Source organism: Callithrix jacchus, chromosome 15 (genome assembly GCF_049354715.1).
Source record: "Callithrix jacchus isolate 240 chromosome 15, calJac240_pri, whole genome shotgun sequence".
NCBI classification, from domain to species: domain Eukaryota; kingdom Metazoa; phylum Chordata; class Mammalia; order Primates; family Cebidae; genus Callithrix; species Callithrix jacchus.
In genome coordinates, this window is record NC_133516.1 from 15,707,554 (window position 1) to 15,732,862 (window position 25,309).

At 43.3% G+C, this 25,309-nt stretch overlaps 1 protein-coding gene and 1 long non-coding RNA gene across 2 annotated transcripts in view; one reads left to right on the forward strand and one right to left on the reverse strand.

Moving 5' to 3' along the window:
• KNG1 (kininogen 1) overlaps nt 1–9,542 on the forward strand; it is a 29,684-nt gene extending 20,142 nt beyond the window's left edge. Inside the window, exons 8-10 of the mRNA XM_002758158.6 lie at nt 4,454–4,561; nt 4,683–4,769; nt 7,537–9,542. Coding sequence (XP_002758204.3) covers nt 4,454–4,561; nt 4,683–4,769; nt 7,537–8,349 — 1,008 coding nt within the window. The 3' untranslated portion in view covers nt 8,350–9,542. The remainder of the gene's footprint in view (nt 1–4,453; nt 4,562–4,682; nt 4,770–7,536) is intronic.
• Nucleotides 1–25,309, reverse strand: part of LOC144579623 (uncharacterized) — a gene marked incomplete at its 5' end in the record, with an annotated part of 64,540 nt that overhangs the window by 19,643 nt on the left and 19,588 nt on the right. The window contains one exon of the long non-coding RNA XR_013527761.1: nt 9,633–9,771. This is a non-coding gene — a long non-coding RNA (uncharacterized LOC144579623). The remainder of the gene's footprint in view (nt 1–9,632; nt 9,772–25,309) is intronic.

Sequence of the window (25,309 nt, forward strand, 5' to 3'; positions counted from 1 at the left end):
TGTGTGTGTGTTTATGTTAAGGATGCCAGGGGACACCAAGAGGTCACCCTTCAGTTAGTTGCCAAGTCAATCTGAATATTGTGAGAATTTCAAACTTACTTTACAGAGATGAATCTTGACTGATTTTTGCATTTAAAGAGAGCAATTTGGCTGCTTGGACATAGTCACCCAAGGAAGCATTGGTGGAAGCAGCCAATTACTGGAAATTAGTTAAACATGATGAATTTGCTAAAAGCTAATCTCCAATCTACCAGGACTGAACTACAAATGACCAGTTTGCCAAATTGCTAAATATTTATTTTATAGTTTTAATCTTGCCTTGGGTTTGCATATTTAGTCCTGTTTGGACACATGTTGATTCCACATCGGATTTATATTTCAGATGCCAAACATTTCTTGAATCTTCCATTTTCACATGTTAGGAATTGCAGCTTCATATACGTTTTATTTTGCCCTGCCATCACTGCTGCTGTCCCCAAGCCTGTTGATGCTCCTTCCTGCCTCTGCTGAGATGAATATACTTCCAAGATATGTGTGTGCACATGCAGAAATGTTGCCTTTAACAAAGTCCTAGAAATGTGAAAAAATATGTATATACCTAAGATATGTAAATATGTATGTACATATCTTAAGTATATACATATGTATATATGTATAAATAAAATTACATATTACATAATTAATGTAAATTACCAAAATCACCAAACTATTTGCAATGATGCCAATTTCCATTCACATCACCTGGGTCTGTGACACCAGTTGAGGATCTTAATTTGAATTCTCTTCCTACCAGCAGTGACTGAGGCCGAAGGTTTCCTATGCCTGGCCAACACCAGGTATCATCAATTTTTGTTTTCATCTTTGCCAGCTTGGAAGATTAACAATGAGGTCTCATTGCTTTTTTTAATGAGCATGTTTTTGTTTATTAATGAAGTTAAACTTTTTTTTCAAGCTTAATGTCTATTTGAATTCATTCTCTGAAATATCTGCTCATGGTTTTTGTCCATTTTTTAGTGTTGGGCTTTATATGCATATAGGTATTGATTCTATGTCATAGTTTTCCCAGTTTGCCCTTTTACTTTGCTTACCTGTCAGGGTCACCACCTGCGGGGGTCAGTCCTGCAGACCCTGACTCAGTGACAGATTCGTACACAGAATACATTCATGCACAGACATACATTCACACACAGAATACAGTGAATGAGCGGGCTGGGTGTCCATGGTCATTTACAGCCTCTCCTGGGAGTACTGTAAACGGTTGTGACTGCCAGTCACATGCTGGCCTCTCTGGTCTTTATTCAGCACACACTAAATGACAAAAGTTTTGAGTCAACACCAGTAGAGGTTGAAGATTAAAGGACAGACTCTGATGCCTAAAGCAAATACCATTTAGTAGGTAATATCCTTTGTTGGCCTCCCCACAAGAGGAGCCATCTGGAATAATCACAGGTTAATTATAGAACCACAAGTAAACAAGTTAGTTAGGTAAACTCCCTGCATTCCTTTGTTTCTGCTCTAATTTATTTAAATAAGGGAACAAGGCTGCCTTCAGCCAGGAACTGTAGAAAAAACCCTTAGGCCTTCCATAAGGGTATGAGACTATATTCTATAACTTTCTCTAATATTTTTCCCTAATATTTTTGTCAGTATCTTGACTGAACTCCTACACTTATTATGATTTTTCAGAAGCAGTTTTCATTTTTGTTTAGTGAAGTTTTAATATTTTCCCCTTCCTTTAGATTTCTTTCTTCTGCTTTTCACCTAAGAAAGGCCTTTCTCCTCATGAGTTTTGGTGAATATTTATTTATTTGTTTTCATTTTTTTTGTTTTGTTTGTTTCATTTTTCTGAGACACAGTCCTACTCTTTTGTTCAGGCTGGAGTGCAGTGGCACAATCTTGGCTCACTGCAACCTCTGCCTCTCAGGTTCAAGTGACTGTCCTGCCTCAGCCTCCCCAGTAGCTGGGATTACAGGCGCCTGCCACCAGGCCCAGCTAATTTTTTGTATTTTTAGTAGAGACAGGGTTTCATCATGTTGGCCAGGCTGATCTTAAACTCTTGGCCTCAAGTGATCCATACACCTTGGCCTCCCAAACTGCAGGAATTACAGGAGTGAGTCATTGTGCCCGGCCTATTTTTACTTTTTATTTCTTTAATTTTTTTTGAAGGTAAGCTTAAACGAGGAAGACTTCTGATAAGCATGACCCCTGAGAAAGGTGGCAATGTGGATGCAATTTTTAGGCCCTCAAATGGAAGATGTTATTTAAGGTCTATTTAATTCCTCTCCTCTGGACCCTGAATAGAGTTGAGCCATCAGCTGTGGTTTGCATTACAACTTGTCAGCTTCCTTAGGCTACATTACATTGATCAACTTTAATTAAGGTATACTCTGAAATTAGCAAGATAATTCCTGCGTACAAAGGGAAAACTCTGAGTCCCTCTTGGAACCTCTTCGCAACTTCCACACATACCGAGATTTTCCAAAGTTAATCACTAAATTCATTTTAAAAATGTAACCATACTTAGCCAGGAAAACAATGTCAGAAAAGAGAAGTTTAGTTCTTCCAATGACTCCTCCCTGCAATCATCTCACATCATGCTTTTATCTTTTTTTTTCCTTTTATCTCATTTACACTGAAGGTCTACACATCGTGCTTTAAAAAAAAATCAGGAGATAGAGAAGACTGTTGTAGTTTGCTTTTACGAAAATGGGATTGGCCGGGCACAATGGCTCGAGCCTGTAATCCCAGCACTTCGGGAGGCCAAGGTGGATAGATCACGAGGTCGAGAGATGGAGACCATGCTGGTCAACATGGTGAAATCCCGTCTCTACTAAAAATACAAAAAATTAGCTGGGCATGGTGGCGCGTGCCTGTAATCCCAGCTACTCAGGAGGCTGAGGCAGAAGAATTGCCTGAACCCAGGAGGCAGAGGTTGTGGTGAGCCGAGATTGCGCCATTGCACTCCAACCTGGGTAACCCACCAGAGCGAAACTCCATCTCAAAAAAAAAAAGAAAATGGGATTACACTATCACCCCGTAACTTCCATTTTTTCAATAGTGGCTGTCCCTGTAGGTAAATAGATATAGGTAGCATGCATCCTTTTTAATAGCTACATACTACTACAAACACACCCACACCCACACACATTTATTTATTTATTTATTTTGAGACAGAGTCTCACCCTGTTGCCCAGGCTGGAGTGCAATGATGGGATCTTGGCTTACTTTAACCTCCACCACCCAGGTCAAGTGATTCTCCTGCCTCAGCCTCCATAGTAGCTGGGATTACAGATGCCTGCCACCATGCGCAGCTAATTTTTTGTACTTTTAGTAGAGATGGGGTTTCACCATATGCTGGCCAGGCTGGTCTCAAACCCCAGACCTTAGGTGATCTGCCCGCCTCGGCCTCCCAAAGTGCTGGGATTACAGGCATGAGCCAGTGTAACTGGCCAACACATTTAAAATGTAACTTAGCCAGTAAAACAACACCAGAAAAGAGTTTAATTCTTCCAATGACTCCTCCCCACAATCACCTCACATTGTGCTTTTAGCAACCAAATATTAAATAATTTGGTTGAGAAACTGGGCCACAAAATATTTAATGAAAGATAGTGTTGTATAGTGATTAAAACTGTTGCTAGAGATTAAAATAATTAATTTTTTTTTTTGAGACAGAGTCTTACTCCATTGCCCAGGCTGGAGTGCAGTGGTATAATGTCAGCTCACTGAAACGTCCCCCTCGTGGGTTCAAGTGACTCTTCTGCCTCACTCTGCCAAATAGCTGGAATTACAGGCAGGCACCATGATGCCCATCTAATGTTTATATTTTTAGTAGAGATAGGGTTTGACCATGTTGGTCAGGCTGGTCTTGAACACCTGGCCTTAAATGATCCACCTGCCTCTGCCTCCCAAAGTGCTGGGATTCCAGGCATGAGCCACCATGCCCAGCCGAAAATAATTTCTTAATATTAAAAATAGTAGGAGAAGCAATAAAAAAACAAATAATTTTTCTAATTACATAATTTAATCCACATAATTACTACTATATTAGTACTTCACCAAGTCAAGAGTCGGCAGAACAAGACATGTTTAAAGAGTCTTAAGTTTTTCTTCCTATTCCTCTTAGATTCTTGGATATTACAACTTGAACTCTTGAATTACTAGTGAATTTAACAGCTGTTGGACAATAACACTCAAATAAATACATACATAAATAAAAATTGTAGCTTGCTTTTTTTCTTCCTTCATTTAGAAAAGGAAATGGAACCAACCAATTGCCAAATATTTTAAATATGCAGGTAAGATTTAATTCCAAACATTTGTACTTTTTATGTGTAACTCTCTAAGTTGATCAATTAAAATTTCAAGATTCTCCCTTAAAATTTCTTAAAGATAAATGATTTCTTATGCAAATATTTCTTAAGCATTTATTTTGTGCTAATTAATTTTTCAGGTGGTGGCTGGCAAGAAATATTTTATTGACTTTGTGGCCAGGGAAACCACATGTTCCAAGGAAAGTAATGAAGAGTTGACCAAGAGCTGTGAGGCCAGAAACCCTGGCGTGAGTAGTCATGCACCTGTCTACGTTTTCACTGGAAGCTTATGTGATGTCTTAAAAATCATTTGCTTAAATATCTCATGAATAACACCGTCTCTCTTTTGACTTCTGTTTTCATGGATAGCAAAGCCTAGATTGCAGTGCTGAAGTTTATGTGGTACCTTGGGAGAAAAAAATTTACCCTACGGTCAAGTGTGAACCACTGGGAATGGTATGATTCTAATTACAGTCTGCATGGGGTCAGTTCTGCTCAATCTGAAAATTCATATCTAGGGGTTGAAAATGAACCATTACTGAAATGAATTGTGGAGCTATCTTCTTTTTTTTTTCTTTTTTTTTCAGACGGAGTTTCGCTCTTGTTACCCAGACTGGAGTGCAATGGCGTGATCTCGGCTCACTGCAACCTCCGCCTTCTGGGTTCAAGCAATTCTCCTGCCTCAGCCTCCCGAGTAGCTGGGACTACAGGCACGCGCCACCGTGCCCAGCTAAGTTTTGTATTTTTAGTAGAGACGGGGTTTCACCATGTTGACCAGGATGGTCTCGATCTCTTGACCTCGTGATCCACCCGCCTCGGCCTCCCAAAGTGCTGGGATTACAGGCTTGAGCCACCGCGCCCGGCCTGGGAGCTATCTTCTTAAAATGGGGAGTAACTCTCACACTTCTGTCATCTCTGTTCAATGGCCAGAAAGGAGAGTAATAATCCTCTTGCCCACTTCTCACATATTGTCAGTGTCTCAGTGACACTGCTATAGACCCTCTCCTAGTGCACTGCAGTCCTGATGTGGAGGAGCAACATCGGCTATGCCAGGTGCACCTGAGGCCAGATGCAGCACTCCACTGCATTCTGCTGACATGCAAGGATCATGTGAAAAATGCACAGCCGGGCATGGTGGCTCATGCCTGTAATCCCAGCATTTTGGGAGGCCAAGGTGGGCAGATCACCTGAGGCCAGGAGTTCGAGGCCAGTTTAGCCAACATGGTGAAACTCCGTCTCTACTAAAAATACAAAAATTAGCCAGGTGTGGTGGCATGTATCTGTAATCCCAGCTACTAGGGAGGCTGAGACAGGAGAATCACTTGAACCCAGGAGGCAGAGGTTGGTATGAGCCAAGATCTCATCACTGCACAACAGCCTAGGCAACAAAGTTCTGTCAAAAAAAGAAGGGAAAGGGAGGGGTGGGGAAGGGAGGGGAGGGGAGGAAAGGGTAAAGAAAGAAAAGAAAGAGAAAAATGCAGACTTGCTGACTGGGTAATGCAGAAAAATGCAGACTCACCGGCCTGTAATCCCAGCAGTTTGGGAAGCCCAGGCAGGCAGATCGCCTGAGGTCAGGAGTTCAAGACCAGTCTGACCAACATGGAGAAAACCCCATCTCTATTAAAAATACAAAAAAATCAGCAAAGCATGGTGGCAGGCCCCTGTAGTCCCAGCTACTCGGAAGCCTGAGGCAGGAGAATCGCTTGAACCCAGGGGGCAGAGGTTGTGGTGAGCTAAGATCGTGCCACTGCACTCCAGCCTGGGCAACAAGAGCGAGACTCCATCTCAAAAAAAAAAAGAGAAAAGAAAATAAAAATGTAGACTCACAAACCCCACTTCACAGCTACCAAATTTTAACAAGATGCCCGGGGATTCGTATGTACGAATCAAGTTTGAGAAGCATTTGTTGATGTCATCTTTCTTTTTTAAATCTTAAAAGAACCCTGGGAAGTAGTGACCCTTTCCCTCTTGTCAAGGATGAGACACTAAAAACTAGAAAGACTTTGAGGTCCTGAGTGAATAATGACACTATCAAATACTTCCTCTGTCCCAGGCACTATACTGAAGGCTTCATACATTTTCCATTAGTTTTCCTTGTAACTCAATGAGGCAGGTGCTGTTATTATTTCTATTTTACAGAGGGGAAAAGTGAAGCTAGTAGCACCTGGATTTAAATATTGGTCAATTCAGAGTCTACCCTTTTCATGAGGATGCTGATGACCAGTAGGGTCTGGCTTGACTCCAAAGACCATGTTCTTTGCATCACCAAAGATGACGTTAATCATTGCCTCCGATTAACACCTTCTCACGGGTAGTAAGTGTAGGTAGAATTAATCCACAAATCAACATCTTTGATGCAAGTTGCCTCTTCTCCCTCTTTTCTGATTTAGTCTTTTGTCATGTGTAGGTATGTAGATGGACTAACACAAACATTGTACAAAGGCTGCATTTCAAGCTTGTGAATATGTCTTAATGTATTTCAGCACAACAAAGTGATCATGGATACATGCTCCCTATATATTCAGTTCATAAAGCCACTTGGGGCCTTTTAGGATGAAGGCAGTGATGACGGTAACAATAGTATCAATAATTAAATGCTGTGCTTGCATAATCATAGGCTTAGAAGATACCCTAGAGATTAGCTACTTCAACCACCCAATTTTTCCAGATGAAGAAAAAGCTCTCTATCTTACTTTACTGTTTGTTTGTTTGGTTTTGAGACAGAAACTCACTGTCACCCAGGCTGGAGTGCAGTGGCGCCATCTCAGCTCACTGCAACCTCCACCTCTTGGATTCAAGCAATTCTCCTGCCTCAGCCTCCTGAGTAGCTGGGGTTACAGGCACGTGCCAACATACCCAGCTAATTTTTGTATTTTTAGTAGAGATGGTGTTTCACCATGTTGGCCAGGCTGGTCTCGAACTCCTGACCTCAAGTGATCTGCCCTCCTTGGCTTCCCAAAGTGTTGGCATTACAGGTGTGAGTCACTGCGCCCAGCCATTTTACAGTATCATTAAGAACAAAAAACAATGTCCACAAATTTTAAGACCAATTGAAAGAGAAAAAAGTACTATTCATCCTTTCTGGTATATTAATGTAGTATTTAAAATCTGGAAACACTCCCCCATTGTAAACTAAGATAGCATTGTCAAATATCTGTGTTTGTTTCCCTCATTGATAGCACAATTTTTGCAGTAATACATTCATTTTATGTTTTCTGTTTAGATCTCACTGATGAAAAGACCTCCAGGTTTTTCACCTTTCCGAACATTACAAGCAGGGGAAATAAGAGAAGAAACAACTGTAAGTCCACCCCACACTTCCATGGCACCTGTACAAGACGAAGAGCAGGATTCAGGAAAAGAACAAGGGCATACTCGTAGACATGACTGGGGCCATGAAAAGCAAAGAAAACATGGTCTTAGCCATGGCCATAAACATGAACGTGACCATGGGCATGGGCACCAAAGGGGACATGGCCTTGGCTGGGGGCACCAACAACAACATGCTCTTGGTCTTGGACATAAGTTCAAACTTGACGATCTTGAACACCAAAGGGGCCATGGCCTTGACCATGGACATAAGCATAAGCATGGTCATGGCCACGGAAAACATAAAAATAAAGGCAAAAAGAATGGAAAGCACAATGGTTGGAAAACAGAGCATTTGGCAAGCTCTTCTGAAGATAGTACTACATCTTCCGCACACACCCAAGAGAAGACAGAAGGGCCAACACCCATCCCTTCCCTAAGCCAGCCAGGTGTAGCAGTTACACCTGACTTTCAGGACGTGCAGGACTCTGATCGCATTGCAACTATGATGCCTAATATACCACCAACTCCCACAGAGAGCGATGATGATTGGATCCCTGATATCCAGATACAACCAAATGGCCTTTCATTTAACCAGATATCAGATTTTCCAGACACAGCCTCCCCCAAATGTCCTGGACGGCCCTGGAAGTCAGTTAGTGAAATTAATCCAACCACAAAAATGAAAGAATCATATGATTTTGATCTCGCTGATGCTCTTTATTAATTTATGCAGCCATGGGTATTTCTTTAATACTTTTATTAAGGTATCAATATCCCTCTCGCCATTGTCCAAATACAAATATCCTGATATAATGGACCAAAAACTGTGAAGCTTCAGAACAGCCTAAAGAGAAGTGGTAGATTCCCTGTGGAGACACCATCAATCTCCACGGACTGCATAAAATTGTGTGCCACAATTCTAAATCTTTTCAGAATCTTCTTCACAAGTGTTCTAAACTAGCACAGAAAATGGACAAACTAATGTGCCTTATGACCTGCTGCAATTTGGCTTCTGTGATAACAAATATGTACTTACAACGTATGTCATAAATTTTCATACAAAGATTCTTGACATTCTGAATGAACTGTGGCAGCTGCTCTTTGAATGTGCGTGAAAATAAGGGAAGTCGAGAGATTAAATGCTGAGCTTATTAATGGAGTAGAAATAATTAAAAAAAAAAAAAAAACTTCCAGATGTCAAAGAGAAGTAACAAGAAAGAAAGACAGGTTGGCCAAAGGGAGGAAAAGGGGGACATAAATTAATTGACTTTCTGTTCCCAAAATGGGCTAGTTATATCAAATAAGTACTCCCACTTGACAAAGCTATTCTGATAATTCCCTTTCTGGGTGAGAGTGTTTCTTATAAGTCAATAATTTCGGTTTACTCATTAACTACTCTTTGCATCAGGCTTTCATATAGGAGTATTCTGTTTATTTTTTGCTGAGGCTACATTGAGTAATGCTTAATTTACAGAAGCTCTGAGCTTAATGATAAGGCTGAAAAGCAGAGAAAGCAATATAGAACCAGGCTTGCTAAGGAAGCTTTTTAAAATAATTGACAAGGGAATATTATGGAATGTGATGCAGTTGGTTCAGAAATTTAATGAGGAAATTCTTCTCTAGTCTCACTTTATAATCATATCACTTTTTTGCTATGACATTGAAGACCATTGAGTTTTGCAAAAGAGAATAATAGGATTGTCTTTCATTGCCTTATTGTGCAAAGAAGGTTTATGTTTTATAACCAATGTTTTACTTTTGCCTAGAGAAACAAGATATGGCTTTAAATAGCTATAGTCATCTTTGGATGCGTATGTCACTGCTGCTTCGATTTGCTGGATGTATTTGAACCTCTGAGTTTGTCTTTCATCTTATATATTATTGCCTGTACTTTTAAATAAACAGCCAAAGACATCAGGAAAATGTCTTACCTTGTCAACTGGATGCTCCACTTTTTAAAAAAGATTGAATGATAACATCAGATTAACTAAGTTTTACTATACTTACAGAGTCACCTAAGGTCCTGCGAGTACAAGGGTCGACCCCCAAAGGCAGGGGCAGAGCCAGCATCTGAGAGGGAGGTCTCTTGACCAGTGGGCAGAATCTTCACTCCAGGCACATAGCCCCAACCACCTCTGCCAGCAACCTTGAGAGGAAGGACAAGAAGAAAGATGGGGTAGAATTTAAATAGAGAAGAATGCCATTTTATCATTCTGCCTCTGGGTGAAATAAAGATCAGTTTTGATGTTCTTACTCCTGGTTAATTCACACTGGTCTCCTTTCAGCCATACCTATCCTGCATCAAATTCCAGCTGGTCAGAGACTCAGTGCTGTGGCTCTGCTGTGGAGGCTCATAACCCAACACTGGAACACTCTCTAACCAAGGCAGAAAGCCTTAGGAAGGACTTCCTTACCATGGTGGGTGCTAAATTAAGTCAGTAGGTCATGCTTCAACCAGGACCTTCTCTTCTTCCCTCTCCTCCTGATTCCCAAGCCTTTAGCTAACAGTAATTTGGCTTGTCTAGTATTGTTTTCTTATGGTCCAGATAATTACCAAAAATATTTTTTAAATCATCTCTGTTAATATGATGTCTACCAACTTCTCATTATCAGAAAATACCTAATCTCCAAAAAAGTTTAAAGAAAATTTGAAATTGCGGGGTATGGTGGCTCACATCTGTAATCCCAGCACTTTGGGAGGCCAAGGTAGGCCGATCACAAGATCAGGAAATGGAGAACATCCTGGCTAACACAGTCAAGCCTCATCTCTACTAAAAATACAAAAAATGAGCCAAGCGTCATAGCACGTGCCTATAGTCCCAGCTACTCGGGAGGCTGAGGCTGGAGAATCACTTGAACACGGGATGCGGAAGTTGCAGTGAACTGAGATTGTCCACTGCACTCCAGCCTGGCCAAAAGAGCGAGACTCCATTTCAAAAAAAAAAAAGAAAGAAAAGAAAAATTGAAATTATCTTTGTGATCTAGGTAAAGAAGAAAACAGAAAATCAGGGCCGGGCGCAGTGGCTCACGCCTGTAATCCCAGCACTTTGGGAGGCTGAGGCGGGTGGATCACGAGGTCAAGAGAGCGAGACCATCCTGGTCAACATGGTGAAACCCTGTCCCTACTAAAAATACAAAAACTTAGCTGGGCACGGTGGTGCATGCCTGTAATCCCAGCTACTCAGGAGGCTGAGGCAGGAGAATTGCCTGAACCCAGGAGGCAGAGGTTGCAGTGAGCCGAGATCACGCCATTGCACTCCAGCCTGGGTAACAAGAGCAAAACTCGGTCTCAAAAAAAAGAAAGAAAGAAAGAAAAGAAAATAGAAAATCAATAAAATAAAAAGTGACAGATTTTAAATTTTCTGTAATAAAAAATCCCAGCACTTCAGGAGGGTGAGGCAGGTAGATGACATGTGGTCAGGACTTCAAGACCAACAAATCTGGCAAACACCTCCCCCATGGTAAACTAAGATAGCATGGCCACATGGTGAAACCCCGTGTCTAATAAAAGTACAAAATTAGCCGGGTGTGGTGGCTTGTGCCTGTAGTCCCAGATGCTCCAGAGGCTGAGGCAGGAGATTCACTCGAGCCTGGGATACAGAGGTTGCAGTGAGCTGAGATCATGCCACTGCACTCCAGCCTGGGTGACAGAATAAAACTTAGTGTCAAAAAAAGAAAAAAAAAATATTTAACATCTATTACCATCATTTGCTGTGGTAGACAATTTATTTTTGGCATATAACTTAATCCTCACAACCATTCTAAGGTGCCCATGCTCATCACTCTTTTTTTTTTTTTTTTTTTTTTGAGACAGGGTCTAACTGTTGCTCAGGCTGTAGTGCAGTGGCACAATCAGAGCTCACTGAAGCCTCCACTTCCCCAAGCTCAGGTGAGCCTCTCATCTCAGCCTCCCAGATAGTTTCGCTCTCTCGCCCAGGCTGGAGTGCAGTGGCACAATCTTAGCTTACTGCAACCTCCACCTCCAGGGTTCAAGTGACTCTCCTGCCTCAGCCTCCCAAGTAGCTGGGATTACAGGTGTGTGCCACCACTCCCGACTAATTTTATATTTTTAGTAGATACAAAAAAACTAATTTTTGTATTTTAGTTTCTCCATGTTGGTCAGGCTGGTCTCGAACTCCCAATCTCAGGTGATCCGCCCACCTTGGCCTCCCAAAGTGTTGGGATTACAGGTGTGAGCCACTGCGCCCAGCGATCGTTGTTCTTTTATGAGGAAACTGTAGTTCACAATGCCCTGCCCAAGGTCACATAGTTAATAAGTGACAGGGCTGGCATCCAAACTTGGACCTTTTGAACTCCATTACGCCATGTCATTTTAAGGCTTTATTATTAACGCTGTCATCACAAGAAATACACCAAGTCACTGACCAGAGTCACAGAGACCCAATAAATTAAAAACAAAACAAAACAAAAAGACATTCCAAGATAATTTCTGACTCTGAGAGGATCCTTGTCTCAATCCCAAATATTCTTATTTAATACCTAATTGTGGCTGGTGCTGTTCTGAGTATTGGTCAGGGTAAACTGACATAAACAGCAGCCACTAACTATTTCCCATATGCTTTGCCTGAGGTCCTGAGAGGAAATGAAATAAATTTTAAGATATAAATCTTTTCCCTAAAAGATCTTGCAATCCCATTGGTAAGTCAAGATGAAAGCATATGGAACAAAGACTTGATCCAGGCTGCAGTCTTCTGAGGAACAGTGAGCGGATGCAACCAATGTGGTTGGAAGAAGTTGACGAGGTGGAGGGAGCAGCTGTGAAAGGCAGCATGGAGCCTAGGTGGGAGTTCAGGCTGAAATAGGCAGTAGAGTTCCTTCTACAGTCTTTGTTATACTCAAAGAGTGTGTGAGAGAGAGTATTCTGAAGGTTCTGGGTACGGTATCAGAATGAGAATGGAGTCAGGATATTTCCCGACGATCACGTTTTAGCAGAAGAATGACCACTCAGGGCTGATATATAAAGCCTATCTTCTCAGTTTACTCAACAACCTGAAGTATTTCCACTTCAAGCCTTTGTTAGGTAACATAAACACGTTTCCTGTAACCCAGAAACTAACTTTCTTACTTTTCAAATATCTATACCAGCTGGGCGTGGCTCACATCTATAATCCCAGCATCTTGGGAGGACGAGGTGGCCAGATCACCAGGTCAGGAGTTCGAGACCAGCCTGGCCAACATAGTGAAACCCCACCTCTACTAAAAATACAAAAATTAGCCAGGCATGGTGGCGGGTGCCTGTAGTCCCGGCTACTCGGGAGGCTGAGGCGGAAAAATTGCTTGAACCCAGGAGGCGGAGGTTTCAGTGAGCCGAGATCATGCCACTGCACTCCAGCCTAGGCAACAGAGAGAGACTCTATCTTAAAAAACAACAACAACAAAAACAATTTGTTGGTGTGGCAGCGGGCACCTGTAATCCCAGCTATTGGGGTGCCTAAGGCAGAAGAATCGCTTGAACTGGGGAAGCAGAGGTTGCAGTGAGCTGAGATCATGCCACTGCTCTCCAGCCTCAGTGACAGAGAAAGACTCCACCTCAAACAAACAAACAAACCCCAACTCCCAAACCAAAGTCACACCCCAAGTGTCTGGCCCTGGCCCTGGGGCCACACAGCTCCATTGCTCTGTGCTTCTCTTCCGGGCAGCATTTCCTCTCGTCCAATCCAACCCACATTCCTCACATTGTCTACACCTAGCTCCTCAAACAGGAAAACCCTCTTGGCTTTTTATTCCACTCTCCACCTCCTGCTTCTAAGCCTGGCTCCAAAGGACTTAATTCATAGGAGGACACGTGCTTTTTGGCCTCAGCCTAGTCTGTCCCACACCCACGCTCTGTACTTTCTGCTGGTGCTCTGTACCTTCACCTTTCTGGAGAGCCCAGACCTCCCAAGGCTCCTCTGAGAAGACTTGAGAGGATCCAGTAGTTATGTTAAAAGCCCACTCCTGTAATCCCAACACTTTGGGAAGCCAAGGTGAGCGCACCGCCTGAGGTCAGGAATTCGAGACCAACCTGGCGAAACCCTGTCTTAACTAAAAATACAAAAAATTAGCTGGCATGGGGGTGTGCGCCTGTAGTTCCAGCTACTCAGGAAGCTGAGACACGAGAATCGCTTGAACCCAGGAGGTGGAGGCTGCAGTCAGCCAAGATCACGCCACTGCACTCCAGCCTGGGCAACAGAGTGAGACTCTGTCTCAAAAAACAATACAAAACAAAAACAAAAACCACTCTTCCGGAAGCCCAGTCTCTCTCTCTCTCTCTCTCTCTCTCTCTGTATATATATAGAATGTTAAGTGATCAAAGGCAAAATGCCACTTCAACCTCTTGAAAAATGTTGTGTTAAGTTATTTAAGGTTATACTTTCATGTTTTATTTCTTTTCTTTTCTTTTTTTTTTTTTTGAGACGGAGTCTTGCTCTGTCACCAGGCTGTAGTGCAATGGTGCAATCTCGGCTCACTGCAGTCTCTGTCTCCTGGGTTCAAGCGATTCTTCCACCTCAGCCTCCTGAGTAGCTGGGACCACAGCCGCGTGCCACCACACCCGGCTAATTTTTTTGTCTTTTTAGTAGAGACGGGGTTTCACCATGTTGGTCAGGCTGGTCTTGAACTCCCGACCTCATGTGATCTGCCCACCTTGGCCTCCAAAGTGCTTGGATTACAGGCGTGAGCCACCACGCCCGGCCTAATTTTTGTATTTTTAGTAGAGACGTTTAGTATGGGTTTCACCATGTTGGTCAGGCTGGTCTTGAACTCCTGACCTCAGTTGATCCACCCGTCTCAGTCTTCTAAAGTGCTGAGATTACAGGCATAAGCAATTGTGCCCAGCCATTAATAACATATTTATGCAAATATAACTTGAGCAAATATTGAACATAATCAAAATTACAAATCATAACATATTCAATTTGTATAAATGTATAAAATTTTTGGAACATGTATATTAACAACATACCATAAATATAACTGAGATGAGATCTAATATCACCTCGTTTGACAATGCCCTCCCACGCAGTATCACCACATTTGATAATGACCACCAATACAATCTATCAAGTAAACTGAATAATTTCATATCTTTACAAAATGAGAGACACATTCTTTAGACTCCCTGAGGGACCCAGCTGAAAAATCCCAAGGTTAATTTTAAGCCAAAAAGACTTTAGGATTTTGATGATGGAGAAACCCATCAAAGATGTCATGTTGGAAAACATTTGATGAAAACAGAATCATAGGTCACTATTAGAAGAATATTCATGGCCGGGCGTGGTGGCTCAAGCCTGTAATCCCAGCACTTTGGAAGGCCGAGGCAGGTGGATCACGAGGTCGAGAGATCGAGACCATCCTGGTCAACATGGTGAAACCCCGTCTCTACTAAAAATACAAAAAATTAGCTCGGTATGGTGGTGCGTGCCTGTAATCCCAGCTACTCAGGAGGCTGAGGCAGGAGAATTGCCTGAACCCAGGAGGCAGAAGGTTGCAGTGAGCCGAGATCGCGCCATTGCACTCCAGCCTGGGTAACAAGAGCGAAACCCCGTCTCAGGGAAAAAATAAAAAAGAAGAAGAATATTCATTTACCCAGAGACTTCAAAAGCAATACAGAAAGTTACATGGATATAAAAACCTTAACCCTTTATATATATATGTGTGTATATATATATATATGTGTGTATATATATATATATGTGTGTATATATATATATATATACACACATACACACACGTATACATATATATGTATATATATACACACACATATACATATATATGTATATATAATGTTTATATATATGTATGTAAATACAAAATCTTGCTCTGTTGCCAGACTGGAGTGCAGTGGCATGACCTCAGCTCACTGCAACCTCTGCATCCCAGGTTCAAGCAATTCTCCTTCCTCAGCCTCCCAAGTAGTTGGGATTACAGGCACGCGCCACCACACCCAGCTAATTTTTGTATTTTTAGTAGAGATGGGGTTTCACCATGTTGGCCAGGATGGTCTCGATCTCTTGACCTTGTGATCAACCCGCCTCGGCCTCCCAAAGTGCTGGGATTATAGGCTTGAGCCACTACGCCTGGTGAAACCTTAACCGTTTTCAAGCTCAGTGTTGCTAAGTAATCAAACAGCGTACTTGAATTTCATCAGACACAGGAAGTGTGTATGGGTGTACACACATGATGACTTTGCTCCCATCTCCATTTGCCACATGGTTACACATTACAGTGGCATCTTTACTGACCAGAAGGCCAGTACTATAGAAGGTATAGGAGGCACTCTTGGGCTTGAGACAAGAACATTGTTGTGTAGAAATGTCATTGATTGTGTTACAATTATTCTCCAGGGGCCAGAGAACACATAGCATGGCCTGTAGAATGAGCTAGGCTTTGGTTGGATGCCAGGTCTCAACACTTACTAGCTGAGTCATATTGGACAAAGTACTTCATCATTCTGAGACTCAGTTTGTTTGTTTTTTGAAATGGAGTTTTGCACTTGTTGCCTAGGCTGGAGTGCAATGGCACTATCTCGGCCCATTGCAACCTCCTTCTCCCAGGTTCAAGTGATTCTCCTGCCTCAACCTCCTGAGTAGCTGGGATTACAGGTGCCTGCAACCATGCCCAACTAATTTTTGCATTTTTAGTAGAAATGGGATTTCACCATGTTAGCCAGGCTGGTATGGAACTCCTGACTTCAGGTGATTCACCCACCTCAGCCCCGAAAAGTGCTGGGATTATAGCATGAGCCACTTCACTTGGCTGAGACTCAGTTTTGTTGTTGTTGTTGTTGATGTCTGTTTTTAGACGGAGTCTTGCTCTGTTGCCCAGGCTGTAGTGCAGTGGCACACTCTCGGCTCGCTGCAACCTCCACCCCCTGGGTCAAGCAATTCTCCTGCTTCAGCCTCCCTAATAGGTGGAATTACAGGCATGCACTGTCGCACCCGGCTAATTTTTGTATTTTTAGTAGAGACAGGGTTTCACCATGTTGGCCAGGCTGGTCTCGAACTCCTGCCTCAAGTGATCTGCCCTCCTTGGCCTCCCACAGTATTGGCATCACAGGTTTAATCCACTGTACCTGGCCCATAGTAGGCATTTAATTATGTTTCTTCAACAAGTATTTGGCATTCTTGGAGGTCAGAAATGGGGTAGGAAAGATTTTTAAATAACAGTTGTTTTTTCTGAGACAGAATTTTGCTCTTGTTGCCCAGGCTGGAGTGCAATGGAGTGATCTCAGCTCACTGCAACCTTTGCCTCCCAGGTTTAAGCGATTCTCCTGCCTCAGCCTCTTGAGTAGCTGGGATTACAGGGATGTGCCACAACGCCCAGCCAATTTTGTAATTTTAGTAGAGATGGGATTTCTCCTTGTTGGTCAGGCTGGTCTCTAACTCCTGACCTCAGGTGATCCGCCCACCTCAGCCTCCCAAAGTGCTGAGATTACAGGCATGAGCCACCATGCCCAGCCTAATAACATGTTTTAAAGTCACATTGTCCTACAATATCCATTTCTCTTGCATATTTAGGAAATTGAGATTTTTTTCCTAAAACATGCTGACATATTGGAAATAAGATGTAAAATGTACACAAATGTTTTAGACACAGTTTGAGGTTTCCAGGAGATTTCGTGCTGGGGAGCCTGCTTGCTATAAGCTCCCAAAGCTCTGGGATGACATAGTATTCATCCTCCCTCAGCAGAGGCTGTGAGGCAAGAAGCCCTGGGGAGCACCTGAGCCTTGGACTTCTAGCATAGAGAGTTCAGTCTTTATAGTTTGGGCCCACAGCACAGAGAGGTCATGGGTCTCTGGCTTCCTGTGACCTTTGCCTGCCTTGCCAGCAGAAAATGTGACCCTCCAAAGCACAAAACTTGAGGGTATGGGTCACCCCCACCCTGGCATCTGCCCAGAGCATGAGAAGGAAGGAACAATGGTCCTCCAGCGATCTCACAGGGTTGGCACAGGCGGTCACTGCCCTGTGTGGAACCCAGTTGTGTTGGGCAACCTGAACCCCACCTGCAGGGATGCGAGGAGGAAAATACAAAGTCTTTATGTGAGCACTGAGAAGGCAGATGCAGCAGAAACCTCCAGGCAGTAACTACCCAGTCTGGCACCTATGGTGGAGAGAGAGCCTAGTGGGCGACTCTAGGGTCACCAGGTGGCAGTGTGGCCTTATCTGTGGCTCTGTAAAGGAAGATATGGAAGGAGATAATCACAGCTAATGTTCAACAAGCACCTACTATGTGCCAAATCATTTCACCATTGGCAACAACCTAAGGAGCTAGGGATTCTTATTATGTATCTTTTATAGAGAAGGCAGCAAAGACATAAAGAGGTGAATTATCTCGCCCAGATCACTCAGCTAATAAGTGGTGGAGGCAGAATAGAACCTAAACAGTGTGGCTGTGGAGCCCACATGCATTGATTCCACAAGTGTTTATTGAGCACCTGCCATGTACAAGGCCTTATGTAATTAAATACGGTTATGATTAATAATATAACAATGACAAATCACACGTTTTAGATGTAAGATTTTCTTTTTTTTGTAGGTTTCAGGCACAAAACTGTATATCCAATAATAGTGAAATTGATCCCACTAGTTATGACAGAAATGATGATACATTTAAATGAGTTGGATGCTTTAGAGGAATTATCTCATGAATCCTTGACAGAAACTGAATGAGGAATGAAATTTATTGTTCCCATTTCACACAAAAGGAAACTGAGGTGAAGAGGGGTAAAGTAATTTTGCATGGCATGAAGTAGAAATTCCAAACCCAGGAATTTGAACTTGGATCTGTCTTTTTCTGAGGTCCCCATGCTCTTGACCACCATAGACTCAAGCATCACCTTGTTTTTCCACTCATTCAAGAAACTTTTTTAGAATTCTCTCATAGGTTGGTGCTCATCATGAGCTTCCGTTCCCATTCTGCAGGTGGTAAAGCCCTCTATTGTCCTGACCCCACAGTTCCTGTCCCATGACCAGGGCCAGCTCACCAAGGAGCCGCAGCAGCACGTAAAGTAAGTGCCCTCCCCCATGCGAGTACCTGAGGAAGGTGAGTGAGTGCAGACAGACGGGGCCTGGCACCCTCGAACAGTTCCTGGGTCTTGGCCACCACGAGTCTCACAGGGGCCATGCTTGGGGAAGCATAGGCAGTCACAGTACTGGATTTTTCCTCCTTTTTCCTTCCATACAAGTGGCTTAGTATGGAATGGCTTAGTATGGGATGGGGTAGAGTAGTTAACTTATTTGGATAAAAACTGCTATTTTGTGTCAGAAACTCAAAAAGAATTATTGCTAGCATGTTAACCTAAAGAAAAGCAATGAGACAAGTGCCTAGCAGGACTTCAAAAGGCTATTTCTTATCCTGCAAAATTCGGGCTGGGAGTTGTGTCCCACACCTGTAATCGCAGCACTTTGGGAGGCTAAGTTGAGTGGATCACCTGAGGTCAGGAGTTTGAGACCAGCCTGACCAACACGGAGAAAACCTTGTCTCTACTAAAAATACAAAATTAGCCAGGCATGGTGGCATGTGGCTGTAGTTCCAGCTGCTCAGGAGGCTGAGGCAGGAGAATCGCTTGGACCTGGGAGGCAGAGGTTGAAGTGAGCTGAGATTGCACCACAGCACTCCAGCCTGAGAGACAGAGAGACTCTGTCTTAAAATATATATATATATTTATATATTGCAAAAATATATATTATTTTCTGAAGCAGAAATCAAAATGAGCAGCTTCCAAACTATTTTTAACATGATTCATAATTAGAAATACATTTTATATTACACATGTAGTTCTATATTTTTGAATAAAATAATTAATAAAATCACGTTTATTTTACAACATGCAACACATTTTTTTATTCTCCCTCATTTGTTTGGAATGCTCTGTGCAATGTATAAAAAGTCCAATGGCAATAATTAAATTATTCATTTAATTAAACATTATCTTGTCACTTAAAATGATAATTTCAAAAACGATCTCTTGTATTTGAGATTATGTGTGTATATACATATATTTTTTCTTTGAAAGAATATCTTGCTCTTTCACCCAGCCTGGAGTGCAGTGGTACAATCTTGGCTCACTGCAACCTCCGCCTCCCGGGATGAAGAGATTCTTCTGCCTCCCAAGTAGCTGGGACTACAGGTGCTTGCCATCACACCCAGCAATTTTTGTATTTTTAGTAGAGACAGGGATTTCACCATATTGGCCAGGCTGGTCTCAAACTCCTGACTTCATGATCCGCCCGCCCCGCCTCCCAAAGTGCTGCGAAGGCCCGAGATAAAAAAATGTCAACAATTGACTATTAAGAGAAAATCACTGGCTATGAAAGAATATACATAGTTTTATCCTATCTTTTTAAAAATAAAGATTGAAAGAATACATACGCAAATAAGTTTACATTTTTTTGGTAATACTTTGCTGCATTGTCTGCATATTGACAATCAATACACATTCTGAAGCTACATGGCTAACACTGAGTACTCACTGTGTGTGCCAGGCCCTGGGCTTAGTGCTCTACAGGCATTTTCATTTCATTTCATTCTCTCCACAACCTGAAATAGTATAGCCAACCCATTTTACAGAGTTGGAACTGAGGCTGAGAGACTGAAAGTTAAATGCCTGAGCTTGCAGTCAGTAAGAGGCAGGACTGGAACTGAAACCAATGTGTGCCTGACAATCAGTTCATGTTCTGACGGTAGTCTTGTCTGCTTCACAGAGCATGGAATAGATGGTGCGTGCCTGCTAGGGTGGAGGAGGTATCACTGTAGGTAATAAACAGCCCCAAACAATGGAAATTTACAACACTGAAGGCTCTTTGTCTGCTCATGCTGCATGTCCTCTATGGCTCTCCTGGGCCCTGTGCTCTACATCCCCTCATCTGCCACCAGAATAAAGGAGCAGCCTCCATATGGGACCTGTCAGTGGCTCTAAGAGATGAAGGAGAGGGTGGGGTCTCAGTGGCTCCCAACTCATTTGACTCTCGGTGACACACTTCACTTCCTCTCACATCTCCCGAGTCAAAGCAAATCCCATAACTACATCCACCTTCAAGGGTCCCAGAGGAGAACCTGAAATACTCGGTGGACTCCATTAAGGCCACCATACGGTGTCAGCCTGCATGGGAGACTGCGGAGAAGCAGAGGAGGAGAGTGGAGAATTGATGGGAAATGACAGAAGGACTGAGTCACCACGGATTTGCTTTATCCTCAACTGGGTAGATTTAAAGAGTTGTTGTGATGACAAAAGGAAGGCGAGTGGGGAGGAGGAAGAGACTAAGAGGTAAAAAAACTTCCAATGGGGCATTCGACCTGACTGTTAACAGGAAGGCCTTGTTTCAGACTTTGTTTTTAAGAATTTAGATTGTACTGGCCAGGCACAGTGGCTCACACCTATAATCTCAGCACTCTGGGAGGCCTATCTGGGTGGGTCACCGGGTCAGGAGATCAAGACTAACCTGGTCAACACGGTGAAACCCCGTCTCTACTAAAATACAAAAATTAGCTGGGCTTGGTGGTACGTCCCTGTAATCCCCAGCTGCTTGGGAGGCTGAAGCAGGAGTACTGCTTAAACCCAGGAGTCAGAGGTTGTAGTGAGATGAGATCACTCACTGGGCACAGTGGCTCCTGCCTGTAATCCCAGCACTTTGGGAGACCGAGCGGGTAGATCACTTGAGATCAGGAGTTTGAGACCAGCCTGGCCAAAATCCTGTCTCTATAGTAGAAATGCGGTCTCTACTAAAATTACAGAAATTAGCAGGGTATGGTGGTGCAGTTACTCAACTCAGGAGACTGAGGCAAGAGAATTGTTTGAACCTGGGAGGCAAAGGTTGCAGTGAGCCAAGATTGTGCCACTGCACTCCAGCTTGGGTGACAAAGTGAGACTCTGTCATTTAATATCTCCATATTACATGAAGCCTGTAGAATACTAAAGCCAATTCAAACCTTAGGTATTTTGAAAGGAAAATAAATTTCCCCAAAATCAAAGTCAAGCTGGGAACTGCGTAGGGCAAACCTGCCTCCCATTCTATTCCTAAATAAGATAGCTACAAAGATTTTTTTTTTTTGAGACGGAGTTTCGCTCTTGTTACCCAGGCTGGAGTGCAATGGTGCGATCTCGGCTCACCGCAATCTCTGCCTCCTGGGTTTAGGCAATTCTCCTACCTCAGCCTCCTGAGCAGCCGGGATTACAGGCACGCACCACCATGCCCAGCTGTTTTTTTGTATCTTTAGTAGAGACAGGGTTTCACCATGTTGACCAGGATGGTCTTGATCTCTTGACCTTGTGATCCACCCGCCTCGGCCTCCCAAAGTGCTGGGATTACAGGCTTGAGCCACCGCGCCCAGCCAGCTACAAAGATTTTTAAAAGCTGCACACCTCCCTCACAATTTGCCCATGAGGAAATTCCCTGCGGTCAAAGCACAGGCTGAACTCAGAGTCATCCCTCTACTCACATGTGACAAATGCATATCTGACTGCTTCCTGTGCCCTACTGTTTCACTAAGGCGGACTAAGTCATAAGTGACTATTACTGAAATTGTGGATTCAGTGAAAGGCTAATCAGAAACTCAAAAGAAACCATTTGTCTACCTATGACCTGGAAACCTCCTCCCCACTTCTAGTTGTCCCGCCTTTCCAGACTGAACCAATGTATATCTTACGATATACATCTTACACGTCTCATGCCTCCCTAAAATGTATAAAGCCAAACTTTGCCTTAACCACCTTGGGGCACCTGTTGTCAGGACCTCCTGAGGCTGTGTCATGGGTGCATCCTTAACCCTGGCAAAATTAACTTTCTCAATTATTTTTTGTCCCTCCAGCTTAGCTTTACTGCATTATCATTTTTTTTTTTTTTTTTGAGACGGAGTCTTGCACTGTTGCCTGGGCTGGAGTGCACTGGTGCGATCTCAGCTCACTGCAACCTCCGCCTCCTGGGTGCAAGTGATTCTCCTGCCTCAGCCTCCCAAGCAGCTGGGATTACAGGCACCTGCCACGATGCCCAGCTAATTTTTCGTATTTTTAGTAGAGACGGAGTTTCACTATGTTGGCCAGGCTGGTCTCAAACTGCTGACTTTGTGATCTACCCACCTCGACCTCCCAAAGTGCTGGGATTATAGGCGCGAGGCACGACTACAGATAGTCCTTTTTCCTTGCAAGCTCAGCTATGAATTTAAAATAATTTGTGTTCACCAGGTTCAGTGGCTCACACCTGTAATTCCAGCAACTCAGGAGGCTGAGACAGGAGGATTGCTTGAGATCAGGAATTCAAGAGCAGCCTAGGCAAGAGAGCAAGACCCCATTTCTTAAAAAATTAGCCAGGCATGGTGGCACATGCCTGTAGTCCCAGCTACTCAGGAGGCTGAGGTGAGACTAACTTGAGCCCAGGAGTGTGAGGCTATGGTGAGCTATGACTGCATCACTACACTCCAACCTGGGCAACAGGGTGATATCCTGTCTCTAAAAAAAGAAAAAATTGTGTCATTTATCTAGTATTTATGACAGTTATCAGGTCATATTAATTCACCACACATAGCCTTAATCCCATATTTTCTCAATAACCTGCACTAACCAAGCTTTCATCCCTACCACTGAATCTGTCCCAGTCAACATTACCAATAGCATCCATCTTGCAAATCCAGTGGTCATTTCTCAGTAGTCAGATTAATCTTTCATAGGTATTGAAACCTTCAAGAAATCCCTCCTTGAAACTCCATATTCTCTTGGTTTGTCACACTCTCTTCCTTTTCGCATGTCTCCTCAGTCTTCTCTGTGGACTCCTACTGCTTTGCTGACCTTTAAATGTTGACTATGGCTGGGTGCGGTGGCTCATGCCTGTAATCCCAGCACTTTGGGAGGCCAAGATGGGTGGATCACCTAAGGTTTGGAGTTCGAGACCAGCCTGGCCAACATGGTGAAACCCTGTCTCTACTAAAAATACAAAAATTAGCTGGGCATGGTAATGGGCACCTGGAATCCCAGCTACTTGGGAAGCTGAGGCAAGAGAATCGCTTGAACCCGGGAGGCGGAGGTTTTAGTGAGCCCAGACCATGCCATTGCACTCCAGCCTGGGCAACGAGAGTGAAACTCTGTCTCAAAATAATAATAATAAATGTTGAATATTTCTAGGTCCAGTCCTCTATCTAGTCTCATAATTCTATGCTCCTTCTCTAGGTGATCCCATCCAGTCTAATGATTTTCAATACTATATATATGCCAATGACTCCCATACTGAGATCTTCCAATCTGATCTCTAACACAAAACCTCTGTGGCAGGCTTATATATACGACTGTTTATGACTGCCCACTCGACATCTCTGTTTGAATGTCAGACCTAATATGACCCAAACCAAACTCTCAGTTTGGTGTCAACAATAGTAGCAAACAGAACAAAGAAGTAAAGTACTCTGGCATAGCAAAAGCCTCTTCATGGGATACTAGGTAGGCTTTTGAGTGTACACATGATCCTCCCCCCAGTCTAGCAGTATGACACGGAAAAAAACAGTATTCTACATGACCACCAAACATCAGGTGTACCTTCATGAGGGCCCTCAATCCAGAGGCCTTTTTATTATTCACTATTTTTGTTGTTGTTGAGATATCTCAATTGTCACCCAGTCTAAAGTACAGTGGCAAGCTCTTGGCTCACTGCAACCTCCGCCTCCCAGGTTCAAGCAATTCTCCTGCCTTAGGCTCCAGAGTAGTTGGGATTACAGGTGTGCCCCACCATGCCTGGCTAATTATTTATTTTTATTTATTTATTTTTGCTTTGGAGTTTTGTTCTTGTTGCCCAGGCTGGAGTGCAATGGCTCAATCTTGGCTCACTGCAACCTCCACCTCCTGGGTTCAAGCAATTCTCCTGCCTCAGCCTCCCGAGAAGCTGGAATTACAGGCATGCACCGCCACACCTGGCTAATTTTGTATTTTTGGTAGAGACAGGGTTTCTCCATGTTGGTCAGGCTGGTTTTGAACTCCTGATTTCAGGTGATCCATTCGCCTCAGCCTCCCAAAGTGCTGGGATTACAGGCGTGAGCCACTGCGCCTGGTCTTTATTCACTATTTTTGGAGAATAAACCTCTAGACTAGCCACAGTGGAGGAGGAAAAGCTGCCAAATTCCGTGGAGTAGGGGAGAAATTCCTGGAATTCCATTGCGTTTTCAACAGATTTTCAACGAGCGTGCAGATTTTACTCTCAAGTCCCCATGTCGAAAGACACACAGTGCCGCCAGTTCCGGGTCTTCGGTTGCTCCGCAGCTTAGGTGGGGTTGCTTATCGGCTTTCCTCACTTCCCTTTTAGGACAAGCTTTCTCCCATCTGCTAATTTCGTCATTTTCCCATTTTTGCTTTCCAATTTAAGCAGCTTTGTGGGCTGTTGTCTCTTTTCCAATTTTAGTGTTTAAGTACTTTTTTTTTTTTTTCTAAGACAGGGTTTTTCTCTCCCCCAGGCTGGAGTGCTGTGGCATGATCTTGACTGACAGCAGCCTCCACCTCCCTGGGCTCAGGTGATCTTCCCACCTGCGATACCATATCCAATTCATTTTGTTGTTGTTGTTGTTGAGGCCGGTTTCATCACATTGCCCAGGCTGGTTTCAAACTTCTGAACTCAAGGCATCCGCCTGCCTTAGCCTCCCAAAGTGCTGGGATTATAGGTGTGAGCCACCACACCCAGACTTCAACTCTATTTTTGTTTTTTTT